This window comes from Lipotes vexillifer, unplaced genomic scaffold, assembly GCF_000442215.2.
Source record: "Lipotes vexillifer unplaced genomic scaffold, Lipotes_vexillifer_v1.1 scaffold141, whole genome shotgun sequence".
NCBI lineage: Eukaryota > Metazoa > Chordata > Mammalia > Artiodactyla > Lipotidae > Lipotes > Lipotes vexillifer.
This window is the reverse complement of record NW_006792108.1, coordinates 1,446,804-1,466,768: the sequence shown is the minus strand read 5'-3', so window position 1 is coordinate 1,466,768 and position 19,965 is coordinate 1,446,804. Positions and strand designations below refer to the sequence as shown.

General features: G+C 37.7%; 1 protein-coding gene across 1 annotated transcript; it reads left to right on the top strand.

Moving 5' to 3' along the window:
* Window positions 1–11,453: 11,453 nt before the first annotated feature.
* ARL1 (ARF like GTPase 1) lies at window positions 11,454–19,060 on the top strand. Its single transcript, XM_007465344.1, has 6 exons — window positions 11,454–11,646; window positions 12,733–12,870; window positions 14,831–14,912; window positions 15,955–16,066; window positions 17,396–17,574; window positions 18,710–19,060. Exons 1-6 carry the CDS (start codon window positions 11,643–11,645, stop codon window positions 18,738–18,740), a joined length of 546 nt encoding a protein of 181 aa, XP_007465406.1. The 5' UTR covers window positions 11,454–11,642; the 3' UTR covers window positions 18,741–19,060.
* Window positions 19,061–19,965: the final 905 nt, after the last annotated feature.

Here is a 19,965-nt window from a genome sequence, read left to right as displayed (position 1 = left end):
AGAGAGAGAGACAAATGTAGGTAGCAATGAAAGTTGCTTTTAAGCAGAATGCTGGCAATCTGGAGAGATGGTGGTCTCAGTGTTCCCCAAAAACCATTTCCAAAGATTCTGCTCAGCCATGAAAGTTTTTAAAGGGAAAAAGGGAAGTAATCTCAGTTAATCATTGAGATAGGGGGTCAGAGTCGTCGCCATCCCCCACTGCGTGCAGGCTTGTGTGCGGGCTTGTCAACCCGTGATTTTTCTTTAGATGCTATCTTGTTCACACTGTTTGTTTATGAGGTTACTGAAGGGGGAGCTAGGGAAGAGATCTGGTCATCTGTTAATCACTTGTTCTTCATTTCTACTTCTTTGATCTACAGAAAGAATCAACAGATTAAGCAAGGTATTGTGTGGATGAAAGATCTGAAAGGTGTGCTAGGGCTGGAGATGAGTAGAGCATAGGGTGCCTGGTTTAAGGTTAGTGACAACACTAAACGGCCTCCTGCACCTCTTCCTGCCAAAAGCTGCTTACACTAGCACAGTGAACCTCCCTGTGTGATGGCACCAAAATGTCCACCTGTATCTGTCCCCATTACTTGGAGGCTGAGATGACATATCTGTGGGCTTTGTAGGGGGGCTAAGGATCTTCTAGTCACATCTAGAAGACAGAACCTAAGAAACGCTCTTTATTAGTGTTAATAAATTTCCACCTTTTCATTTCACTTTCTTCCCCATGCCTCCCCAGCAGAACATTTTGCCAATGTTAAAAAGAATGAGGTAAATCTATGTGTATTGATATAGAATATTCGCTAAGATATATTATTGTTAATTGTAAAAAGATACAGAACAATGTAAATATTATGCTTCCATTGATAATAAAGGAATTATACACATATATGCATGGAAGACATTGGAAGGATACACAAGACCATTTATAGTGATTAATTCTGAGAAGGTGACTGGGTGTGGAAATCTGGGGCAAGAGAGACTTTTTATTATTTACTCTTTTGTATTATTTGAATTTCTTTTTTTGGACATATCTACATATATATGTTATTACATATCACATATATGTAACTTTTTAAAAACTATGCATTGCAAAAAATAAAATTTAAATTGAAAATGACTAAGTTAGTTTGAACTTTCTCATACTATTACTACCTATCCCAAATAAAAGGAAAAGAAGGACATACCATTTAGAAAATATGTAAATATTTTCAGTTTTCATATATATGAGAAATACTTTCATATATATGAAATATATATATATGAAATACATATATATATGAGAAATATTTTCACGTATATGTGATATATATATGATATATACATATATATGTATATATCATATATATATAATATATACGTGAAAATATTTCTCATATATATTATATATATATATGTATATATCATATATATATATATATATTAATAAGGAAGTTCCTTATTTTGGGTAGGCTGTTTTCTTTCCCAGAAGCAGAACACAGCAATAGAGCTTACGAGGTCTGGTTCTGATGTCAAACAGCTTGGGATCCAATCTCAGCTCTGCCACTTACTAGCTATATGTCTTGGGTAACTTAACCTAAGCGTCAATTTCATTGCCTTTAAAATGTGGGAGAATAATAGTATCTACTTTTTAGGGTTGTTTATGAAGAGTGAATGCAGTAGCGCAGTTGAAGCGATTACCATACTGGCTGCTGACCCACAGTAAGCACTTGATAAAGATTAGAAAATGCATTATGATGAAAATACAGGGGACACAACAGTGAGGATTCGTGGAAAGCCAATATTTGTTCTCCTTTTTGAAAAAATGTGGACAGCCAGTGACAAATATGGATAATAAAACACATTTAGAGAGTTCCATTTGTGTAATTAACAATCTAGTAATTTCCAATCACTGGTTGAAGTTTAGGTCTCTCAGTGATGGCAGACCTTTGAGAGTTGAATGGGGTGTGGATAAAATGGCAGAGTTTCCCGGTCAGTTTAGAAGAGACTGTGTTACCTATGTTATCTACTTGTCTTTCTGGATGCTCTTACTGTTCTTAGTTTCCCCATGTGTCACTTAACAAGGTGGAAAGAACCATGGACTGAAGAGAAAGAGAATAATTTAAGCCTGACTCTATAACTAATAAGCTGGGTGACCTCAGGGCCATATTGCCCCTACTTGCAAAACAGGGAGACTGGACCAGATGATCACCGAGCTTCTTCCAGATCTAACAATTCTACAAAAATGCCAGGCCTGCTTAGCCCTTCTGGTCTCTACTGAGTCTATATCCCGTGTTGCTCCATTCTGATGAACTCAGGTTGCGAGGTGACAAGAGAGCTTTGCAAAGCCTGAACTAAAAATAACCTCCTCCATAAATATTTTATCAGAAGCTAGAGAGCTAAATAAAATAAAAGATAATTAAAAATCAGTATTAATGTCTGTATTCTGAGAATTTCACTTTGTTATTCATTTTGTGAACAGAAGTTTCCATCAGAGGTGGCTAAACCAAATTAAGAATGAAAATCCTTCAAAGTGTAAATAAAAGAAACAGATTTAAATTACTAAAATTTACTAAGAATAAGATTCATTTTGCTTTATGTCTCCCATTCAATTGATACAGTACTTTTAATAGGTGTACTGAATTAGCTCATATTTTCCAGCATTTTGCAGAAATGTTATACCTTATGTATAATAACGATTAAAATGCTTTACATTTGTGGAGCTGGTGTTTCATAGTTTACCAAGAGATTTTGTAGTTTAATAATTTACAACCAAAACGTCTATCTGGTCAGGAATTTGATAATATACAATATAGCTCTTTTCTCTTGTTAAAATGATAAATTGATATTTGAGTTAGAGTTTACTTTATAAAGCAAATATTGCAAGTTGGTAAAAAAAATAAAAAACTGTTCAATAGAAATGCAAAATAGGGTGGTATGTTCTGGAATGTTTCTTTTTTCCCACAATAGTGAGTTAGGCAATATTCAAAGAACTTCCTTATTTTAACTTTAAAATTTAAAACAACTTCTCTATATCAATAATAAAGATTCTTTGTTTTTCACCAGGCAGGGAGGTCACTTCAATATTTGATATGCAACATGGTATTTGGTATAAGGCGTGTTGTTTAACCAGGCTATTGAAATTGCACTATAATACCAGTTCATATGCTATAGGACCAACCTTTTATTCTCTATAATGCCAAAGTTCTCATGCAAACTATATTATTTGTTTTTGGTTTTGGAAGTTGGGACAGAAACAGCAGTAGCAAATTTCATTGTTTCAGATACTGAAGAGAAAATTTTGAATTTTAATATAAACTCATTTAAGGTATTTTAATATCATTAATTTTTGAATAGATTGTTGTTTAGATTGGACTGCCTCATTTGAATAGACTGGGGAAATTCCATATTGCCTCTTTCCTCCATGTTCTGGAAAATGACAGTATAGAACAGTAAAGCATTTGATTTCTCTTTGGAATAATAATGCTGAAGTGAGTCATTCATTTATTCATTCATTCAACAACAATTTATTGAGTATTTACTATTGTGCTAAGCCTCACAGGAAAGAAAAAGAAGTATATAACTGGGTACTTGCATATACACAGTGATAACCAATAATTGTAGATGGGTCAAACTCTAAGCACCAACAGTGGATACTTTAATAGCGTAAAAAAAAAAAAAAAAAATTCTGGAGTAGGAGCATTAGAATAGCCAGGCAAGGCTTTGCCTGGGAGAAAGAGCCTGAAAAGATGGGTTGGATTCAAATAGGGGGAAATAAATGGAGAAAACATCCCAGGGAGGAGAAGCCATATATAAAACGTTACAGTATTAGTCAGGCAGAAGGCACGTCCTGGAGATACTATTGAAGAAATAGGGCACAGAGCATAGAACTCTTTAATTACTGAAGGGGTCTGTGGACAAGTAGCATTAGCATCCCCTGGGAACTTGTAGATATGCAGAACCAGAAACTAATTCCACATATTCAAGGTCTTTGGGTGCTTTGAAGATTGGATGTCTTCCCTGATGAAAATGCAAACTTCACTCTAGAACCAAAATCTAGACACTCCTGGAAACAGTGAGTTTTCCCCCCAATTCCACAATGTTTGACTAATCTGGAGAGAGGTAGTTAGGTAGATATGATTGTGGAAGTATTTGACTGCTGAGTTAAGTAGCTCAGGCCTCATCCGCTCATGAATTCAATAAACATTTATTGAACTCCATTGTGGTAGCACTGGGGATACAGAGAAAAATAAGCCCTCCTTAAGCCCTGCCCTTAAGGAGCTCACAATCTTATGCAAAAGTAAGTAACCAACAATTATAAATATCTTTGTGCAAATGAGTTTTAAAGCGTTATAATTGAGAAATAAACATGATTTATTCTGTTAACATTTATTGAATATTTAGTACATGCAAAATGGTGGTGTTCAAGGGTATTTGGGGTTGGGGAGAAGCAGAGATGGATCAGTTACGTGGCTACCATCTAAGAGTAGGAAGTAAAGGAAGAATAAATAGGGGTTGGTCACTGTGAATTCAATGGAAGGCCAGAGAAAGAAGCAAGCCTGCATTAACCCATAAGTGGTAAGGTAAAGTAGAATTTGGATCACTGAGCAGAGAAATAGGGAAGTTGAGAGAGTGAACCATATTTGGGGGGTTTTGTTTGTTTTTGTAGTTGGGGAGAGATATGTTCAATTTTAGATATGTGGATCTTGAATGCAGATTCATAGAGAACCCTCTAGTAAGGAGGAGGAGGTTCAGGACTGGAGCTTAAGAGAAAAGCAGAGCTGAAGCAATGATTGATCAGATGCTTTTTCCTCCTAACAACCCATATGAATCACTGGAAAGTAAATAGAATTGATTGTGCAGCTTGAATTTGTCCGTTGATGGTTAATTACATTTTGTTTATTTTTAAATAAAGCTCCAAACCTTTGCTTTCTTAGCTGCGAACAACAAAAGCAATTTTAGTGATCTCAATCATGACTATTATGTTCACTAATATGACTTTATTTCCTTTTCCTGTTAGTGCAACAGTAACAGCAAAATATGACAATAACAAAGTTTTTTTTTTCTTTTAAATTCTATTTTCAAAGTCCTACTCTAGTACATTTTGTCTGTGTGTTCATTTTTTAAATGTATTGGCTGGGACCTCCCTGGTGGCGCAGTGGTTAAGAATCCACCTGCGAATGCAGGGGACACAGGTTCGAGCCCTGGTCCAGGAAGGTCCCACATGCCGCGGAGCAACTAAACCCGTGCGCCACAACTACTGAGCCTGCGCTCTAGAGCCCGCGAGCCACAACTACTGAAGCCTGCGCGCCTAGGGCCTGTGCTCCACAACAGAAGCCACCACAACGAGAAGCCCACGGATCACAACGAAGAGTAGCCCCTGCTTGGTGCAGCTAGAGAAAGCCTGTGCACAACAATGAAGACCCAACGCAGACATAAATAAATAAATAAATAAATGTATTGGTTAACTTAAAAAACCACAGCTATCTTGTATCATACAAAATTTGAACAACTGTATAAATGGTTATTATACTCAATGCATAGCTGAGTGGCTTAAATTCCTCAAAAGTTAATTGTGTAATTTAATTTTAACGTCTAGATTTTGTGCTATATTTACCTATTATGCTCTTGCTCTCCCCCAGCTCCTGGCAAGATTTGTTGACTATTCAAACCACCAGCTTCTGTAAGATCCTCTATCTGGCATATCCACGTGTGGCTTTCTCTCTCATCTGGTAGGGACTGGATGAATCCTGCTGTGGTAGACTTGGTGGATGGAGTGTCCAGGGGTGATACCTGGGCACTAATGCCATTTCTCAGTGGTTGATCTCTCCTACATATCTGCGGTGTTGGCTCAGTTTATATAACAGAGCTTCCATGACGGTCTCCAAAGAGACCCTTGCAATCTAGACAAATACATTCACTTTCTAGGAGAGAAAACAGAGACTCCACAAGAGAAAATTCAGAGTTATGGCTGATGGTATGGGCTTTGGTGTTAGACTAGGGCTCAAATCCAGGCTCTGTCCCTTTTAACCAGATGACCTTGGGTAAGCAGAAACAAATAAGCAAAAAAAGCCAACTAGTTTACTTTTATTAAAAGAGTAATCCATGGTATAAAATTCAAACAGTACAAAGGGTATACAAGGAAAAGTGTCTCCCTGCACTTCAGATCTGCAGTCTACTCTGCAGAGTAACCATTCCTAAGGGTTTCTTGTACAAACGTTCAGAATTTCATGCATATGCGTAGCATAATACAAATGTGGCTGTGTAAATGTGCAAGCATATCTGTGTCAATTCCCGTAAGTGAAATTTTTGTCAGGGGTATATGTGCATTTAAAATTTTGTATGTAGATGCTGCCTAATGGTCATCCAAAAGATTGCACAGTGGATGAGAGTGACAATTTTCCCACGTGCCACCTCTTAAAAAGTTTACCAGTTAGATAGGTGGAAATGTCATCCTAATGTGGTTTCTTCAAATGTTTTTAAAAATATAACACATAGACAGAAAAACACACAAAATATTAATGTACTATTCAATGAATTATCAAAGCAGCAAAGAAGTCGGGTCAAAAAACAGAGTATCAGAAAATTCCAGAAACTTTCCTCATGCTTCCTCCTACCCACTTTCTCCTTTCCAAAAATTAACATTATAGTTCAGTTTTGCCTGGTCTTGAACTTATATGCACGGAATCATACATAGTATGCTTTCTTTGGTGTCTGCTTCTTTTGTTCAATTATGTGTTTATGATATTTCTCCAGTATACAACTGTAGTTCTTTCATTTGCCTTGTTATATAGATGTCCATCATGTAAATACAATGCAATTTATGAATCCATTCTACTATTGACAGATATTTGGGTTGTTTACAGTTTTTTATTTTTATGAATAATGCTATGTAAATATTTTTATACATGTCTCTTGGTACACATGTGCATGCATTTCTGTTATGTCTATACCTAGGAGTATGGCACTGCCATAGCCATGTCAAGGTCAGTCTAGCTCTTGTGAGGATGAAAGACCACATGGAGAGAGAGGCCAACCAAGTCAGCCAATGTACCAGCTAAATATAGCTGTGTGAATAACCTCCAGCAAGATCAGAAGAACTGCCTGGCCAATCCATATGATTGTGATAAATAATAATTACTGCTGGTTTAAGTCCCTACATTTTGAAGCAGTTTGTTACATGGCAATAAACAACTGAAATATAGAAATTGGTACTAGGGACGGGGTACAGAGAAATTTAAAATACATGGCATTGACTTTGGAACCATACTGTGGGTGGAGGCTGGGAAAATGAAGAGGCTGTTAGTGAGAGCTGAAGGACTGGCAAAAATCTTTTAGGGTAAACAGCTGTGGAACAGTGGCTAAAAATGTTCCCTGTAGTAACTTGAAATATAGATAACACAGTGAATGAACTTGCCTAGCTGGCTGAGATATTTCCAGGCAGAATACTGAGCGTGTCATTTGGCTTCTTAGAGCTGAGTATAAGCAATGGGAAGAGAGAAAGACACTAGAGAACTGTTCAGTTTGTAAGAAGAATTTGGAGGAGATACAGAGAGCCCAGGCTTCCTGGGTTAGAAAATAAAACGGTTCCTTATCCCAGGTTTCTCCAGATGGCAAGAATTTCAAAATAAGAAATGCCCCCACCTTTCTATAATGAGATTAGAGAGGAAATAAAGCAATGAGAGAGAAACTCTCACTTCTGGTATAATAACTTCGATAGAGACAAGCCAGTCTTGCCCTCAGGAAAAAGAGGAAGGTGGGAGGAAGGGGTTGGGTTGGTCAAGAGGGTGGTCTATGAAAGATCTGAGACCATAGACATTGGGCTACTGTGGCGTGTGTTATGTCCTCTCAAGTGAATGAGGTCCCGCTTCCTCAGCTCTCCAGGGCAGAAGACAATCACAGCAGGACATAATTTAGGAAGAGCCATTAATACTGTACTTAATGCCAGCCACATCCACCCCAAGGGGACAAATACTGGTATTAGAAAATAACTGTGAATACCTAGTGTGCCCAGCTACTATAACTTCCCCCTTCCTGCATGCTTATTCATGCATATGGTGCATATGAAAGCAAATATGATCCTCCAGTGGACACTGTTCCCCTAGCCACAGCTGACTGGTCCAAGTGTGGGCACCTGATTACAAAGAATTTAGTGAGTGGGTGCAAATGGTAGGGATAATTTTGGAACAAGAGTGGCTATGAAGTATGGCCATAAACTGATGATTATTACAGATGGGTGTTAGGTACATGGGTGCTCATTGTTAACTATTCTCTCAAAAGAATATTATGAAATTTTGAAATTGTATCTCAAATAAGAATACGATGGAAGTGCTGACTAAGGGTTAAGAACCCTTAGTCTCAAAACACTCAAAATATTTAGGAATTAGTTTAACCAAAGGTACAAGACCTGTACACTGAAAACTATAAAATGTTGTTGAAAACAAGTAAAGATGACCGTAATAAATGGGAAAAACATCCCACATTCATGAATGGGGAAGACTCACTATTACAATGGCAATACTCCTCAAATTAATCTATGAAGTCAGTACAATCCTTATCAAAATTCCAACTGCCTTTCTTTGCATAAACAAACAAGCTGATCCTAAAATTCAATATGGAAATACAAGGGATCCAGAATAGCCAAGACAATTTTTTTTTAAATAAATTTATTTATTTATTTATTTTAATTTTGGCTGTGTTGAGTCTCTGTTGCTGCATGCGGGCTTTCTCTAGTTGTGGAGATACCAGATGACCCAGCGATTCCACTCCTAGGCATATAACTAAGAGAACTGAAGACATGTATTTCCACAAAAACATGTAAACAAATGTTTGTAGCATCATTATTCAAAGAGCCAAAAAATGAGAACTCAAATATACATCAACTGATGAATGGATAAACAAAACATGGTATATCCACACAACAGAATATTACTTAGCAGTAAAGAGGAACGAAGTATTTCATACATGCCACAACATGGATTAACCTTGAAAACATTATGATAAGTGAAATAAGCTAGACGCAAAAGGACAAATAGTGTATGATTTCACTTATATGAAATATCTAAAATAGGCAAATTCATAGCTACAGAAAGGTTATCAGCAGCTAGGAGGGGAGCAGTAGGGAGTTATTGCTTAATGGGTATACAGTTTCTGTTTGGGGTGATGAAAACATTCTGGAATTAGACAGTGGTGACTGTTGCAGACCTTGTGGATATACTAAAAAGCACTGAATTGTACACTTAAAAATGATATTATTGTATGTGAATTATTTCTCAATTAAAAAAAGACCCCTTAGTCTAAAGAGAAATTCTTTGACAAAGTACATGTTATTGAAAGGAAACATTTGAAATACAATACATAATTTGTGAAAATCACACACCTCGTAGTGAGAGAGTAGCATTGACATATATACTCTACCAAATGTAAAATAGCTAGCTAGTGGGAAGCAGCCGCATAGCACAGGGAGATCAGCTCCGTGCTTTGTGACCACCTAGAGGGGTGGGATAGGGCGGGTGGGAGGGACATACAAGAGGGAGGGGATATGGGGATATATGTATGCATATGGCTGATTCACTTTGTTGCACAGCAGAAACTAAAACAACATTGTAAAGCAATTATACTCCAATAAAGATGTATAAAAAAAAGAAAAATCACACACCTAGTTATGATTTCAAAACATTCCTTAGTTTAAAAGACAATTATAAATACACAGCATTAAGTCCTTCTGAAGCCTATATTTATTATACTTATATATTTATACATATTATATTTCATAGGTTTCTGCTTCATGGAATAAAATCTGAGCAAAAGAAAGTAACTTCCACTAGGTAATGTAACGCACAGAAATGTTTAAGTTTCTAACTTAGGAAACTACAGTATTGGTCATGTGTTTGCAAATCAATTTACCAAATGTATAGATCACGGCTCAGTTACAGAAGGCATCATAATGCAGTTACTCCAGGCCTGGAAGTCAAATGATCAGAGTTGCTGTCCTTGCTCTATCACTTAGCTTGTTTCTACTTCTTCCTGTGCAATTGAGATGTTTGGAATTGAGGTTCCTTCCAGCTTTAAAATTTTAAACTTATTTGATCGTATTGTGGCTTTATAGTCAAAAGAATTTTGAAATTGTTTTACTTGCTTGGACTGCATTTAAACATTCACCTTTTAAAATTTAATAATGACTGGACCGTAAGATTTGAAAAGGATTAAATTGTCTACTCCACTTTTAATCAATTAGACCAACTGATCTCATTCTGCTGAGAATTAGCCTGAAGCAATACCACCATCTGGTGGTTTCTCTTCAAATATAACAACTTTCTTGAAGAAGAGAGCTTGGCCTCGCCTATCAAATAGGACAGGTGGTTCCGATATGCCTAGTTTAGGAAACAAGTTTAATAATATTGAATAATACATGTTTAAGTTAACTAATGTTTATGTTACTGGCCTTAAAAACGTATAATTCAACACATTCTCTTAAATATTTGTTTAGTGCCCAAGTATAAGAACAAAACAGTGAACAAAATAAAAATACTTGCATTCATAGATGTTACATTCTAGTGAGAGGCAGTAGACAATAAATAAGCATAATAAGTAAACTATGTTTAGTGGTACCTTCTACTAAAAAATCAGGATAAGGGGGATGTAGAGTAGGTTGCAATTTTAAATATTAATAACACTTGAGCAAAGACTTTAAAGAGGTGAGGTCAATTCCAAATGTTTGTCTGAAGAATAAAATTCCACAGACTTATAAACTAAATGTTTACCTTTAATTTTAGCACGCTGCTATACTTGTTTCCTCAAACGTTTCTATTTGGTAAGCAGGAACTGTAAAACCAGGTCAACAGTAACAGGAATGACCGCATTTTGAAAAATGATGTTGCCTTCAAAATACGTACCTTTCCTATAGAGTAATGACTGCCTTTAGCTAGCATCGGAGAAGGTACAGGTAGACGAAAGGAGGGAGGGACGCTAACGCTGACCCTGCAGGACACTGCGACGCCAAAAATCTCGTTGGCGGCCTCAGTTTAGGCGGCTGCGCATTGGTGGCGCGGGGCTCTTCCTATTAGTATAAGGTAGCCCTCTTTCCTAGTCGGAGGAAGGAGCCAGGGGAAAATCCGGTCAACGCCCGCTGGGCGCTTCAGGACCAGCAATTTCTGCGACGCCGCAAGCTGCGCCCGCTTCCAGTCAGGCTGCCGCATGGAGGCCCGACGCGCATTCCCGGTTGGCGGATTCACCACTTCTTGGTGTCAGAATTTAAAATGAAAATTCGAACTTCCCTATTTCGGAAGCCTTTCCTGCCCAAGAAAACAGAAGCAGGGGAGACTTGGAGTCCTTGAGTTTTTTTTTTTTTTTTTCCCTTGCATCTTCCGCAGTATCTACACCCTGCGCGCCGGGGACTTGCGTCGAAAGTGACGGCGCGGACGCTCAGGCCGCCGTTCCCGGCGCGCAGTCGCGGCGGCCTCGCTCCCGCCCCCGCCGGGAGGTCCGACGTGGAAGTTGCTGGCTGACCAGGCTTCCAAGGAAAGCCCCTGGGAACCAGAGCCCGAGGCCGAGCCGGAGCCGGAGCCGGAGCGCAGGCCTAGGCGAGAGGAGGTGGCGGCGCCGAGGCTCGATTAGGAGTCGCTGCCGAGGCCGGGCCCAGTCTCTGCCGGTCGACGAGGGAGGACAGGCAGTTCATCATGGGTGAGGGATCTGAGAAGGGAGAAGGGAGCCGGTTCGCTCAGGTTTCTTGGGTGGAGGATGAGTTTCTGGATTCTCTCTCCCTGATCGCTGGGACTGCGTCAGTTTAAACTCCGAAAGAGGGTGGTGCTCGTAATGTTTTATGGCCAACTTGGCGTTTGTCTGCTTACCTGTATCTTTTCCTGTAGATAAGGTGGAGAAGGAAATGGGCAGGGAGTGTATTACTAGTCAGCGAAGACATTTTAATCTCAATTTTTGGAGTGCTAATTGAGGGAACTACGTTGTCATCACAAGCATCAGGTAGAGCTTCCCTCCCCGCTAGAGCCCAAATGAAGGTGCAGATTTCTTAACTTGTTTACAACCCTCCAAATGATGCAGATTCTTTGCCTTATTTAAATACCTCAGCGATTTTCTGGGGAGTTTACTTCTTGGTCTGGAACGTCAGAAGCGCTTTCTTGTCTTTTTGCGTAACCCCTTCAGTTTTATTCTTCTGCATCTTTTTAACCTGTAAAAGGTAGAAAGGATTTTGTCAAGTCACACCCCTTGTGTTACAAATGTTCAAGGTTCTCTAACCCATAGTGGATTCATTTTTCCAGACTTGCAGCTCTTAATTTTGCCATGTCTTGGTAAAAATAACCAGGTATTGTGTGTGGCATCAGTGATTGAAGGTACTTACGATGGTACTGCTGCTGTACAACAGTAATTGCTTTTCATGTTCAAGGACCTCATTGTCCCACTGTCATTCTGATTTGCCCTTTGGTTTCTGGGGGTAGTGAGGAGATCATGCTAAGGTATCCATATTCTGTCGATTAGAAAGTGAGCTCCATGAGGGCAGTGGTCCTGTTTCTCTTATTTTTGAGTGTATCTTCTGTGCCTTCCTGACACAGTATCCAGGACATGGTAACAATCAGTAATTACTAGTTTGATGTTGAATAATGTATTTCATTGGAAGCAAAAATATGCACCTATGAATCAAGAAAAATATTACAGTATTATTTAATTTGCTGTAGCTTTCAACGGGTTAGATTAAATGTTTTGTGGGCCTAGTTCATGAAATGATTTTGAAATACATCTTTGTTATTTTTTAAGGTGGCTTTTTCTCAAGCATTTTTTCCAGTCTGTTTGGAACCCGGGAAATGAGGATTTTAATTTTGGGATTAGATGGAGCAGGAAAAACTACAATTTTGTACAGATTACAGGTTGGAGAAGTCGTTACTACTATTCCTAGTAAGTGTTGGTATGATAAACTAATTATAGGGCCTTTCTCTTTCCATCAAACATAACTTTATTTCTGAATAAATATATAATGTAATTGATAAGGTTCGTAAACTTCTACTATGAGCATGATATTTATAACACTTTTTTTCATAAATTTACAGACAATTTGGTGTAATTTATGAACCCCTGTGCATGGCTGGGCTCTGCTGTTTAGGGCTGTTTTAAAAGTTGGGTAGAGTTAAGCCACCTCATCTAATTGAGAGCCAGTATCTTTGTTGATAAAATGAAGATAATAACTATACATTGGCTTTGACGGGAAAATAAATCTAGTATATAATATAAAATACTTTGTAAACCTGTGTAAAGAATTATATAGATATGAAGTGATATTATTACATGTGAAGTGGGTTTTTTTCTGTATTTGTTACTATTTGATTAAGATTAGTTTCTCTTTGGTAATTCTATTGATTATTTTTAAAGATCTGAGTTGAAGAGACTGAGTGTTGAATCTGGTACTTAAAAATATCAAGAAAAGAAACACCTTGACTTTAAATCAATTGATATCTTAGAAGAATATTCTCCAACAGTCTTAATTTACTACATAAGAAGACTGTTCTGTTACTTATGCTATTTTCATTTGATGCCCTGAATTTACTTAGATTAGTAAGATTAGTACATTTAAACTAATAGTTTGTAGAGTTTGCTCAAGAATATTTAAATTATGCCTTTAAAGTTACTCTGTCACTCAAGGTATTTCTATATTTAGTACTATTTAAATTTCCAGATTAAAAAAAAAAGTGTAGCTTTTATGAAAGAAGAACTTTTCAAACCCTGTGGCATCTGTTACTTCTTTATGCCACCTTCAGTAAATTTCAGTTTCCTTGGTTTTTGCTTCTCAAAATCACCCAACTCAATCTGCTACAGTTGAGTCACGGGTGGCCCCTGCAATACACATAGCCCAGTGGATTGCGTTTCAGCAAATGTGGTTCATACCATGCCCTTGTCCTTTGCAAATAAACAACATTCCTAACTGAGGCTGAAGGCAGTGATTACCCTGCTACTTAATTCTAAGGGAGACATCATGAACTTGCTTTTTAGTTTTTCACTCAGGTTTGCTATAGTAGTTTTTTTATACTTGCCATATACTCATAATCATCACTTACCAGTATAAACTTAAATTTAAAAAATTAATTGTCCAGTTATAGCTGTTAAGTCATTTTTTACTTTGATTTTTTTTTAAGTTTGTGAAATCTTAGTAATATTTGTATATGTAGCTCCTAAGTTTTTTTCAGTAACCTCTCCACCTCCTTCGGATTCCTTTCAATGGAAGATAGTAATATCTTGCCTTAGGCATGTGATGCGAGAGCTCCAGCTAAGAAGGATGGCAGGGAAAAGGGATGGGACTCCTCCCCTTTGACCGTCTCGCTATGACCGTATTACAAATGAGCTCTTGAGGAAGTCTTCAGAGGGTCTGTGAGATTGCCAGCCTTAGAGAGCTCAGCTTCCATAAAGAGGTATACAGCCATTGCTGTGCCCTTACCTACTGAAGTTTAGAGTCTATCTAGGCTTTCTTGGTTTTGTTCCCTGTTTATTTGCAACCTACCAAAATTCCATTTTTTGTAATACATCTGCAACTGTCCTTTCTAAATATAACTTTCTGAACACTTTTGTATGCCAGTACTGTATTTTGAAGGGAGTTTAACACAATAGGGTTTCCACTGAGCTAAGAATTATATAATTGCAGAGGTAGCTGGGGGTTCTTATATACCCTGAAAGTGGTGTTGATCTTGCTAATTGGTGTGCATATGTGTGCATGTGTAGCACAGCATACTGTCTTGTCTTAAATGGGATGATATTTGAACTAACAATGTGATTCATTAATTACCATTAATTGCTGAAAGTCAGATTGGATACTTTGAAGACGGAATGTATTGGTCTACATATACTGCCAATTTGATTTCTTTTCCAGCCATTGGATTTAATGTTGAGACGGTAACATACAAGAACCTAAAATTCCAAGTCTGGGATTTAGGAGGACAGACAAGTATCAGGTATGGTGCAAAGGCCAGATCATTTTGTAGTATTGAATCTTTCTTTATTGGCTTCTCTAGGGTTAACAGGAGTAAACCAAAGTATGTCTTCTTTTGTAATTTAATGGGAGACACCTAGTTTAAAATGAGGTAAAATGGCCTTATTCTCTCAATTAAAATCTGAGAATTAAAGATTTTAACTAAAGAATTAAAATCTAAGGAAGCCAGTTTTTCAGATTATCACTTCAATGAAAAATCTTTTCATGAAAATCTCAAGACCTCATTACTTCAGTAGTTTTTAAATAAAAAGGGTCCTCTAGTTAGTTCTTGTCAGTCCCTTCCTCTGTGAGACAGACTGTTTTGGATTTCGTAAAAATACCTTTTGGGCCCACCATTTAGGACTAATGTGAACATAAATGCCCTTTGGAATTCAAGTCTCCTGCCCAGCATTCTGTGCTTGACATGGCAACTGTGAATGTTTAGTGACTGTCACTGCTCACTCACTAGGGTACTTACCATCTTAAAAGATCAGTAGTGCATTCCCCAGACATCCTGCTGCCCTGTAACTCATTTTATTTCTTGAACCACTTTTGAGTCAGTTTCTTATTTTAGCCATTTCTACTTTGTGTCTTCAGTGATCAGTTTAATGTCTGTTACATAAAATCATACTAAAATTTTTTTTTAAAGAACTCATTCCTCTTAAGGAGTTTCTAGTTAAGATGTAACAATCAGGTCTGTGTGGAACTTTTTTTATCGGTACATTTAGTGATTTTATAGATTATAAATATATTCTCTCAGCCTAAAGTCTGAACTCATTCTGAAGCTCCTTGGTCCTGTGATTTATGTTTATCAATATTCTTTCCAGCCCGTCCCATCTGAGGGATATGATATATGTCCATCAGAAACAATGAATCATTATGGCATTGATTCTGGCATGGATGGGGAAGGATTGGCAAGTAATACCCCCCACCCCATCATTGCCAAGTCCTAGCATATGAATTAACATACCAGTTTCTTCTTCTTTCAAATAATAATATATTCTCCCTTTCTGAATTTTCTTCAGGCCATACTGGAGATGTTATTATTCAAACACAGATGCAGTCATTTATGTAGTAGACAGTTGTGACCGAGACCGAATTGGCATTTCCAAATCAGAGTTAGTTGCCATGTTGGAGGTAAGAAAACTTTATTAAAATGTGGGTAAATCATTTGTATTTGCTTGCTGTTTTTTTGTTTTAACCTTACGTTTGGTAGTGTATATATGTCCATGCCTCTCTCTCACTTTGTCACAGCTTACCCTTCCCCCTCCCCATATCCTCAAGTCCATTCTCTAGTAGGTCTGTGTCTTTATTCCTGTCTTACCCCTAGGTTTTTCATGACATTTTTTTTCTTAAATTCCATATATATGTGTTAGCATATGGTATTTGTCTTTCTCTTTCTGACTCACTTCACTCTGTATGACAGACTCTAGGTCTATCCACCTCACTACAAATAACTCAATTTCGTTTCTTTTTATGGCTGAGTAATATTCCATTGTATATATGTGCCACATCTTCTTTATCCATTCATCCAATGATGGACACTTAGGTTGTTTCCATCTCCGGGCTATTGTAAATAGAGCCGCAATGAACATTTTGGTACATGACTCTTTTTGAATTTTGGTTTTCTCAGGGTATATGCCCAGTAGTGGGATTGCTGGGTCATATGGTAGTTCTATTTGTAGTTTTTTAAGGAACCTCCATACTGTTTGCCATAGTGGCTGTACCATTAATGTTTTAAAATTTTTTTTGAGGGACTTCCCTGGTGGCGCAGTGGTTAAGAATCTGCCTGCTAATGCAGGGGACATGGGTTCAAGCCCTGGTCCAGGAAGATCCCACATGCCGCAGAGCAACTAAGCCTGTGCACCACAAATACCGAGCCTGTGCTCTACAGCCTGTGAGCCACAACTACTGAGCCCACGTGCCACAACTACTGAAGCCTGTGTGCCTAGGGCCCATGCTCCACAACAAGAGAAGCCACTGCAATGAGAAGCCCGGGCACCACAATGAAGAGTAGCCCCTGCTCGCTACAACTAGAGAAAGGCCGCGCACAGCAATGAAGCCCCAATGCAGCCAAAAATAAATTAATTAATTAAAAAAAATTTTTTTTTGATAGTTTGGAAAAACATCCACAATTTAATGTTTATTTTTTAAAACAGGGTATGGAACTGTATTTAAATGTGATCTTAAATGTATATATATACTAAATAAACTATAAGTATCTGAATTACAAAGCAGTAGAAAATACCCAAAATGTTAAACAGTGATCCTGTTTAGGAGATAGGATTATGGGTGAAGTTTCTTTTCTTCATACTTCTCTATAATTTCAAATAATTTATAATGAACATTGTATATTAATAATTAGGAAATATGCTTTTAAAATAATGGATTTTTTTTTGGCATTTCTTCCTGAACTCAAGGGAGCAAATTGATTAGAAGAAATCAAACCTTTTCTATGTTATTTAGGAAGAAGAGCTGAGAAAAGCCATTTTAGTGGTGTTTGCAAATAAGCAGGACATGGAACAGGCCATGACTCCCTCGGAGATGGCAAATTCACTTGGGTTACCTGCCTTGAAGGACCGAAAATGGCAAATATTCAAAACTTCAGCAACCAAAGGCACTGGCCTTGATGAGGCAATGGAATGGTAAGTATGTTTCCAGAAGCCATCTGTGCATTTGTGTGTACATGCAGCTGTGTACATACATGTGTCATTTCCCTTTGGTCTTAAGGATGAGATTCAGATTATTTATCAGTTTATCATATTGTTCCTCCACCCTTTTCTTCCACTTGTCTTCATGTACATCTGCTTTTATTTCAACCACACCTTCTAATTATAGTTAGACAAGCCACCAGCTCTCTGCTGTGTTTCTAGCTTTTTCCCCTACCTCACCGCACCCTCCAATTCCTTATCCTTCAGGACTTAGGTTAAGGCTCTGTGTTTCTCAAGAGCCTTCCCTGACATAACTTCATGCCCACTGCCTTACCACACACATAGAGGTCCTTGTCACAGGTCAGTGATAGCGTAGTACTTGTTACACTGTCTTGTAGTTGGTTTGTGCATCTGCTCATTAAATTGTCATCTCCTTGAAGACTGAGACTAGTTTTCATCTCTGAATTATCCACATCTGGCCTGGCTGTAGTAGTAGCAGCCTGGAAAGTGGATATCTGGTGTTTTTTGATTATTTATTTATTTATTATTTTAAAAACTATTTATTTATTTATTTTTGTCTGCATTGTGTCTTTGTTGCTGCACGTGGGCTTTCTCTAGTTGTGGTGAGCGGGGGCTACTGTTTGTTGTAGTGCATGGGCTTCTTATTTGCAGTGGCTTCCCGTGGAGCACAGGCTCTAGGCACATGGGCTTCAGTAGTTGCAGCATCAGTAGTTGCGGCGCGTGGGGTCAGTTGTTGCGGCATGTGGGCTTTAGAGCGCAGGCTCAGTAGATGTGGCTCATGGGCTTAGTCGCTCTGTGGCATGTGGGATCTTCCTGGACCCGAGATTGAACCCGTGTCCCCTGCACTGGCAGGCACATTCTTAACCACTGCCCCACCAGGGAAGTCTCTGGTCTTTTTTGATTATTCATTCAAAGCATAGAGAAAGTGAAAGCTAAAAGACCCTCATGGAAATTGAGTCCATAACCTCATTCTTTTAATATAACTGTCTTAGCCTTCATCATTTAAAGTGCTTTGGAATCCACCTCCAGTATAAAATTTATATAATAAATGATCTGTACCTGAAAGTTTGAAGTTAATCTTATGAAACTGTTCATTTTCTCTTCACAGGTTAGTTGAAACGTTAAAGAGCAGACAGTAATTCAGTCACTTCTGCTCCTTTGAAACGAAGACCACATCACATATCCCTTGGGAACAGTTAAAGTGTGCTTCACACTACTAAATGTTAAAACTGTATGATTGTCAGCATATACCAAACTGACTGCAACATTTGTAATAAGTATTAAAAATAAGTATTTGGTTGGAAGGGTAACTCATTGTGATTGAATCAACTGAATGTGTGTTCTGTATAATGTAAAATATTCCTTCCTTATTATCTTGTGTTAAGGTATATATTCTATTTGTATGGAAGTATTATTCAGATATAGTCCTATTAAAGAATGTACTCTTATTGAGGAAAAAGCCCTCCGATTTTAAATTAGTGGTTGCAGCTTGTTTGTATTAACACTAAAAAATATCTTAACTCAGATTTCTTTCCCCCTAAAATGAATTAAGTTTTTCCAAAGATTAGGCTCAATAGAGTAGGCTAGGAAACTCGCGTGGGTTAATTATAGCCTTCATTTGCTTAATGACCACTTTAAGCTGTTTCATTTAAAAGCTTTTGGTTATAGGTGTGAAGTTGAAGTAATTATTTTGGTGGCTATCTTCACTGACTTATCTGTAATTATCATTTTATAGTATTTATAGTTGTTGGGAAATTTTTACAGATTTGGGCCTTCCTAGTTAGTTTGTACAGGAACCCTGTGAGGTAGCTAGGACATCATTTTTACATCTTCATTTTTATGGACATGGACCCAAAATTCTGATAGACTGGCTTGACCAGTGTCACCTGCTAGGGAGGTGGGAAGAGGGCTTAAAGTGAGACTTCACAGGGTCAGAAGCTTGTCCCATAAACTATACCATAAATTCCTGAAAATGCCAACATTGACAACACAGCTTAACTCCTTATATAAAATTAAGCTAATTGAAGTAGATAGACACATTACAATCAAAATAATGTCTATAAATTTATTTGTCCTTACTAGTAGAGGTATAGTAAAAGCAATCCCCAATGGTTATATTTGTTGGAGTTCACAACACATTAAAGAAAATTTCACATGAAAGGAAAGTTTTTACAAAGATCTATTTTAAGAAGCATTGTAAAAGATGTTTTTGCTGCCTTTGATTCCTTTTATCTACCTGTAATTGGACATGTACATTTGACTGGTGAAAAGTCAAAATCTTACTGATTCTACAGGGAGAATTAAGTATTCCTTTAAAAATTAGGCTTACTGCTGCTAGGCTGTCAAAAACAATTATATTCTAAG